Raw genomic sequence first — 8,161 nt, forward strand, 5'->3', positions numbered from 1 at the left:
TCTCACGGTCCTGGGATCAAGTCCCACATTGGGCTGCCTGCTCAGCGGAGAGGTTGCTTCTCCCTCTCCCTCTGCCGCTCCCCCTGCTTGTGCTCTCTCTCACTCTCTCTGTCAAATAAATAAATAAAATCTTTAAAAAAGAAGACAAGAGAATGGAGGCTCAAAGATATTCAGGGCAGGAGAGAGGGAAGGGGGAGGAATCGGCATCTACTGAGCAGATAGGAGAGCCAGGCCTATGGGAAACAATGCTTCCATCACCCTGTTAATGCTCACGTCAATTCTGGGAAACAGGCTGTCATATCTGCAGTTTGCAGTGAGGTTTTAAAGCTCAGAAAGGCTAATTTCACCAAAGGTCACATCGTTAGCTAGTTATAGGACTTAAGTAAATATCTGGTTTAAGTGTCTACATTAATGGTTTAGGAACTTTCATTAAGGGTTCAAGAATCCTGATTCATGGTTTAAGGGTCATAGTTAGGGCTTAAAGCCTCTTTAAGAGCCTTAGTTAAGGGTTTAGCTGCCCTGGTCAGTGCCTTGGTTAAAGGTTTCAGTCTCCAGATCTTCTGACTCTGAGGTTAGGGCTGTTCCTGCAACATCTAATGAAGACACATTTCAGAACGTGAGATTTCTTGCCAGCTCAAGGAAGCAGACTGTTTGTCCAGATCTAGTGGATTCTGCTAGGCAAGTGGCATGGAGCCTTTCTTGTTGAAAAAGTGTTCTCCCTAGCAGGCCCGCCAAGGCAAGGGGTGATTGGCAGCTGCACAATGTGTAGACGATGTCTCAACTCCAGGAATCTTATCAGTGTAACCTCTGACCTGAGGTGATTACATTTTAAATAAGTCTATTCACTGAACACCTTTATTAGAGAATGTCTATGGGAACTCAGGCATTGGATGATTTGAAATAACTCTTGATATGGCTGAGGTCGGGTGACATAGGCCAAGCTATTGAAGCAAGGCAAGGTTGTAATTAGACATGGTGTAAAGACTATTCAAAGATTGGCCCCCACAAAGGTCTTCGATTAATAATAAATGAGGGGAAAAGCAGGCTATTTGCACAAGCAGGTGGTGGATGACTCTCCCTGGGTACAGAGCTGCAAAGTTTTATTGCCACTTGGCAATGCACACGCGCCAGGTCTTCAGCCTCAGATCCCAGTGAACAGACACATGGGCCCCGTTGCAGAGCAGACTGCCTGTGGGACCAGCACATTCCTAACTGGATTTCCCTCTAGCCATGGAGACTTTAAATAAACCTCTGCTTTTGTTAGTCACTTTGAGACACATGAGTGTGTTCTGTCACACCAACCAGGCGGTACCAGAGCTACAGGCATCCGTCTTGATCCCCTGACCAGAATCCATGTGAGCAACAGAATACCACCTTCCATTCCCACTGAGCGAATGGAAAGAGAAGCAGGAAGGTACTTAGAGGATTTGGAAACTAATAGTCAAGTAAGACCAAATGCAGGGTTGATGAAAAAAAAATCTAAATAGGAATCTGACCAACATAATAACAGGTGAGAAAAGTAAAAAGAAGAGAGGAAGGAAGGAAGGAAGGTGGGAAGGAAGGAAGGAAGGAAAGAAAGAGCGGAGGAAGGAAGGAAGGGAGGGAGGAAGGGAGGGAGAGAGGAAGAAAGCCATTCATTTTGAAAATTAAATGACACACATCAGGAGTCATGAAATGTGAATACATTCATAAAAGATAAATGATTGGTGGGTGATAGATGGATGCTATTAATCATAGGTCTATCACTAGGTCCCTTTCTCTTTCTCTGCTTCTAACCATCTTGGCAAGAATCTTGATCTTCGGGCAGAAAACTCTTTTCCAAAACATACCAATGTGACACTGCTCATGTATAGGTTTTCCAAACCCAGTGTCTGGTTATTTTCACCATTGTGCAAAAACAGGAGACCCCGCAGAGCCGCATACGGCCCTCAGCAGGAGTGACACCCGGGCCAAGCCCCAGGTTGCAGCTCAGAGAACATGCTGTCCAGTTAAATGCCACATGGACTGACCTCAGAAAATACCTGGTGTTTGTGTCCCCCAAAAGTTGAACAAATGGCAGGATCTTTGAAAACACTTCACAGGGTTTGTGGGAATGATGGGGGGGATCTGGCATTTTAGCTAAAGTACGCATATCAGTGGGCCCTTGTCAAACACAGCAAACACGCAGTCATGCTTAAGAAATGTCTTTCCTCTCAGATTCTCTGTCACTGGGTTCATCTGGGTTCCCACAAAGGACCAGCGAAAAATCTAATAAGTTAAAATGAGGTGTGGGAAGGTCACCAGAAAAATAGCAAAGAACAATACTCCGCATCTGAATGAATGATTTCTTTCAGGGCGTTAGTTTTAGCTTTGTGATTTTTTTATTTGCAATGTTTTTGAAATTGCAATTTTTTTTTTTGGTGATTTAAAATAAACAAAAGTAATCAAATCATCCTGACTCTCTAGGTAATTATGAAATTAAATTACCTGCAGTTATCACTAAAACAAAGGTAAAGACATTTCTTTTACACAAAATCGAGTATTTCTGAATAATTCAGGGGTCCAAAAGAAGACTTCTCAGTGTGAATGTCTGTTTCAACAAAGATACCCTGTTTTGTAGTATTAGATCCATGGAGTTTCTAATTACACATATATGTCTTGGCAGCATTATTATAGTTCAGTTTTACCTTCTGCATCTAGGGATATGAAAGATTTGTATATGTCACTGGTTCTCACCCTCCAATAATAAGTAATGAAAATCCCTATTTATCATTTGTAGGATCAAGCCAGTGTGACAGCAGAAAATAGCATTATTTATTTGGCCCACATTACTATTGTATACAATCTGGAGAAATTATACAATCCATTTAGGAATGTTCTTTTCCCAATTAAAGTTTCAATGACTCTACACACAAATACTGATTTTTACCTTTTTCCATTTGCATTTTAATTTAAAAAGTCTATGTTGATTTCATTTCTATAATACAGCGTGTTTATGTTCTCAAAATCTTAACTTCTTATCCTGGGGGTCCCTTTAATATTTAATTTTTACCTTGTTCAGTTACCTTGTTCAGTTCATAGCTTTTTTATTTATTACTTTACTTGAGTTGATTTCTTTTCTTTCTTTCTTTCTTTTTTTTTTTTAACACTGTGAAATTACCCATTTGGCAATCACATCACTAAAATGCAAAAAGGTCTTCTCTCAATTATAAAAGCCAACATAACCCATGATTATTAAGAAAACTATTCTGTACATCAATTGTTTATTTCAGAATACAATCAAGTACCATAGGCTAGAGTAAAAGCTTAAGGATAGTGATCTTTTTTTTCCACTTAAAATAATAAAGGTAATCAAACCTTCCTGCCAATCTAGGTGATTGTGAAATTTAATTACTAGCAGTTATCATTAAAACAAAGGCAAAGCAATTTCTTCTACACATAATTGAATATTCCAGAAGAAAATTTCTGAACAGTTCTTGGAAAATGTATTTAAAAATTAATTTTAACCTGATTATTTCATTTGTTATGTCTCAGCTGGTAATGCAGAATAAATGACACACCCGGGTGTTGCGGTTCAACAACAGCAAGTGAGAACATATTCTCAGGAAAATCAGATAACTTTGAGCTTAATAGTGAGTGAATTATTAGATCTTTACTCTCTGTGCAAACACAACCAAACCTAAACCTTCCACATCTATTCCTCCAAGAGAGGTTTAACCCATATTATTCGAGTTCACACCTCCATATGTTATTCACTACAGAATCAACAGTTCCTTTTTTACTGCTCAATTGCCCAAGTATGTCCTAAGGCTTCCAGAGAGTTGTTCCATCAAACCCACTGCTACCTGAACAGAAAGAAAACCTCCCACCCACGTCAGCAGCAACAGTGAGTGATCTAGCATCTCTCTGCACGCTGCTGCTAATAGATCTATAAGCATAACCGTCCAGAGAAAAGACACCACCTACAAAATGGATCAAGAGCCCTAAGAAAGGAAGTTGAACATTAGGCCATGGACTTCCCCATCTCCAGGCCTTTGCCTAAGCTCTTCCCTCTTCCTGAAATGCCTTTCCCCCTCTCTGCTCTCTGGGGAAAAAATCCCACTCATCCTTTAAGCCCCAACTCATAGGTCACTAGTTCTGACCCTCCCTGCCTACTGAGGGCATCACTCCCCTCGTTGTACTCTCTTCCACATAATTCATTTTATCCAACTGGAATATAGATTACTATCTGTCGTCCATCTCTGCTACTGGATGGTGAGGGAAAGGATCCTAATACATCTTTCTATTCCAAACTCTTGGGACAATGCCCGAAACCTAAAATACACTTAATGACTGCTTCTTTAATAAGGACCTCATACCTCAAGGTCAAATTTAACATGCAATGGAACAGTCAAATTTTATGTGTGTTGGACTTATTTCTGCACCTAAAGGCTGAGCCATGAAGTGCCTTCTATTTCATTCCTCAAAGGAGCAAAATTTGTTCACAGCAAACACCGACTAAGTGCCACACCCTGGGCTAACTGCTCTACACACATTATCTCATTTAATCCACATAGCATTCCTATAAGTAAGTCCCGTTATTAACATTAACCTTATCTACAGATGAGGAAATTGAGGCTTGGAGAAGTTGAGTAACTCACTCCAAATTACCCAACTGGTCAATGCGGCAGCCAGAACTCAAGAACAATAATCCCAGAACTTCAGAACTAGAAGGAATCCTAAAATTATCTTCCTCACTCAGCCTCCTTGAAACTGAGGCTTATAATACTTACTTCCTGGCACATAGTAGGCCCTATGTGAAAACAATGATGAATAGATTGATGGAGTGCCCTATTTTCTCAGACTCTGGCCCTTGCCTGGGAGAACGCAGCTGCCACCACAAACAGGCTCTATTCTTTAGTGCCCAACACCTCTCACAGGTGTGAATTGCTTGTGTCATCTGAATTATTCATGATCCATGCGATGGGTAAGTGTGCTTAAAAAGAGAACTACAGCTTCTTGTGTTTTTCAAGACAAAGTGTCTGATTAATTGGTGTATTGAGCAATATAAGTTTATGGGCCAGTCTGATCTACATCAAATAGTATATCGATGCCCACTTTCTGAATTTCGGTGTTCACGTAATTTCCGAGTTCCCATTGAGATTTAAAATAGTGGTAACTAAAGCAGGAAGGAGACCCATCATAAGCATCTCCATCCTATCTGCAAAGCAATTACCATCATCTAAAGCTCATACTGTGTGACTTCAAACCCACGTATTTTTCTGAAGCCTGAATTCAATTTTTCGATCAGGTTTCCTAAGCTACACCAAGATCTGAAAGTTCAGATGCCACAGCATCTGTAATTTATGCCATCAGTAAATCATGTGAGAATACTGCCTTCTTGTCTTTTCTCCATTCTTCTTTCCCGTTGCCACCTCTCCCCCACCAGTCCCTTTTCTAGTGGGCAGTTTTCTGAGAGGGCTAACCATATGCTAATCGTAAGCCAACATCACTGTATTTTAAATTCAATGTTAGTCGACCAAAATGAATTGAAAAGCAGCAGCAGTGGTTTGGGGGTACTAAAAATACGCTGTAGCATTTGCTGAGTTCTCAGAATTAAAACCACAGGCAGTCAACTTGTTGCTGCTCTTAATAAGATATGACTGTTCTGCCCCATTGGCTGCTACTACCAGCAACTTGAACTATATCATATGCTTAACAACATTGTGCTTTTGATTAGTTGGCAGTGATCAAGAAAGGAGGTGCCATTTCCCAGGAACTGAACCTGCCAAAAAAGATAACAGATGGCTTTCAAGGGATCACCTTGTGCCACATCACAATCGCACCTTAGTCAAACTCGCCTTGTATTTATGATTAAATTAGTTACACATCTATAGATATGGCAAATTTATGACAGGCTTGCTGTCCAATGGTCCCAACCAGGTGATTGTTCTCTGAGTTTAATGTCCGGGTAATTGTAATAATAATAAAAAAACCCACAATAGGAATTAATACAATATTAACATATTGAGTATTTTCCTTAGGATTTCAAGACCCTCTTGACCCCTGCAGACTGTATACTACACTAAATGTCTTATCAGCTATGCCTTTAGGGTTTGTCATTAAAGTTTTCAGTGACCAGAGAGGTAGAAGAATTCTACCTAATGCATCATTCTGATTAGAAACCTGTCATGCTCAGAAACCAGAGGGTCTGTTTCTATTGATTCCTATTCCTTCAGATTCATTAGCAGTTTTTTCTCTTCAATGAGACCTGCTGATCAACCTTAAAAAAAGCTGAAAGAAGTCCTCCCTTTGCTCACTTGAAAACAAAATGTATGCCTGGAAAGTGAAATTAGAGAGTATCATAAGAAAATGTCCAAGAGGCCACATAGGAAAATCACACACACACACACACACACACACACACACACACGTAAACCGGCAAATTGTCAGAGGTTGGGCTCGACCTTCCTTCCTCTAACTCGCTTCAATCAGGACCAGAAACACAGAATCCCTTCATTACTTCTATCTCAAACCATGCCCCAAGCTTGTGTCTCCACGGAGCTAATTTCTGAAACAAACAAAGAAAATCAGGTCTGTGAGGAGCGAGGGTTTTCGCTCCTCTTCCTTGGATTTGGGCATCCAGCCCGGCGGGCGCCCAGCGTCTCCCCAACCTTCCGCGCCCCGCTAGCCCAGGTTCCAGCGGCGCCAGAAAGTGCGAGCCTGCCCTGCTCCTTTCGCTTCTCGCCTGCTGCTCCCCAAGTCTCCAGAACACTCGCGTTCGCACACTAAGGGCGCCACCGCTCTCCCACCTCTGTGCTGTCAGATGTCAGGCGCGGAGGTGCTGTGGGCGCCCCGGGTGCTGGCAAAACCAAACAAGTGTCACACCGGGCGCCTGCCCTCACTCCGAGACAGGGGGCAGGACGGCCACAGGTAGGCTCTACCCATCCCGGGGTGCGGGGCGAGGGCAGGGGGCGAGAGACCCAGCCTGCGTCCGACGGGCTGAAACTCACCGGAGGACACCGAGGAGCCGGACAGGCTGGAGTTGCTGGACGCTGCCATCTCCGCGGCCCGCGCGTCGCTGCTGGCTCAGCCCCGGTGCGGACGCCGCCGCCGCTGCCCTCGCGCGACCGCTCGCAGCCTTCGCGGCCCCCAGCCCATGGCAAAGTCCTGGGGACGCGCAGAAAGCACCAGCCTCCGGACTCCGCCGGCACTTCCTGCTCCACCAGATGACGCGCTGCTGCCGCCGCTATTTATTTGTGGTTTCCGTCCCTCTCGGCGCCTTTGCACGCTCTTCTCCGGGTGTCGGGGGTTAGGTGCGAGCAGAGGGAGGCCGAGGGGCGGCCGGAGCGGACTAATCGTGCCTCCAGTCGAGCCCCAGCTGTGGGCCGAGCTCCCCCGCGCGCGGCTGGGACCACCGCGCCCGGGCGGCCCGGAGGCGCCCCGCCAGCTCCTGCACCCTCCCCTGGGCTCCCGCCTCCCCGGCGGCACTTCGAGCAGCCCGGGCAAAGGCGGCAGGAGCCAGACAGACAGAGCGACCTCCCCCTTCTCCCTCCGCCCCAACTCCGCTCGCGCGCACACAAAGGAAGGAGAGGAGACGCGGGAGCTCGGGGGCTGGTTCAGCTGCCGTGGGCTTGACAGCTCCTGCGACTGGGGCTGGAGGAGGAGGCTGGGGACTGCCGGGCGGGGGGACGCTGGACCGGGGCGCGAGACCCCGAGGTGCTGGGGAGGCCGCCGGGGGGCGCGGGGCGAGCGCGGCTGCGGTGCGCAGCGCTGCTCCACGGTTTGGAGGCAACCGGGAGTGGGGAGTGGGGAGAAGGTGGTGGGGCTCGCTGTCCGTGGCCAGGCTAAGGGGCGGCGAAGACAGCCGGGGTGGGGGATCCAGAGGGCGAAGGCGAGGTCACTATGGACAGAGTGCGAGCTAAAAGGGGGTCAGGGATGCCAGAGAGGCTCTGGAGAGCTTCTTCCACTCCCGTCCAAATTGTCCTTTGTTACTCTGGAGCTGATGGTTCCTACCCTGCAAGAAGGTGTGTTTCCCAAAACACCCTCAAAACACCTAGCAAGACCCGTCCAGAGGCACTTAAGTACCCCCAGCCAAGGACAGTGACTAACGGGTCCACTGGGCTTTTGAGGTTGCCCTTCAAAGAAATAGAGATGTTCCTAACATGTCATCAGGCCCACACAAAGCCGGGTGTCAAGAGAA

The 8,161-nt window shown here is 45.7% G+C and overlaps 1 protein-coding gene across 1 annotated transcript in view; it reads right to left on the bottom strand.

Moving 5' to 3' along the window:
• CHN2 (chimerin 2) overlaps positions 1-7,584 on the bottom strand; it is a 292,339-nt gene extending 284,755 nt beyond the window's left edge. Inside the window, exon 1 of the mRNA XM_032401868.1 lies at positions 6,972-7,584. Within this exon, the coding sequence (XP_032257759.1) occupies positions 6,972-7,020 (49 nt within the window). The 5' untranslated portion in view covers positions 7,021-7,584. The remainder of the gene's footprint in view (positions 1-6,971) is intronic.
• Between the last annotated feature and the right edge of the window lie 577 nt (positions 7,585-8,161).

The sequence above is a fragment of the Phoca vitulina genome, unplaced genomic scaffold, assembly GCF_004348235.1.
Source record: "Phoca vitulina isolate PV1807 unplaced genomic scaffold, GSC_HSeal_1.0 scaffold4, whole genome shotgun sequence".
In the NCBI taxonomy this organism is placed as follows: domain Eukaryota; kingdom Metazoa; phylum Chordata; class Mammalia; order Carnivora; family Phocidae; genus Phoca; species Phoca vitulina.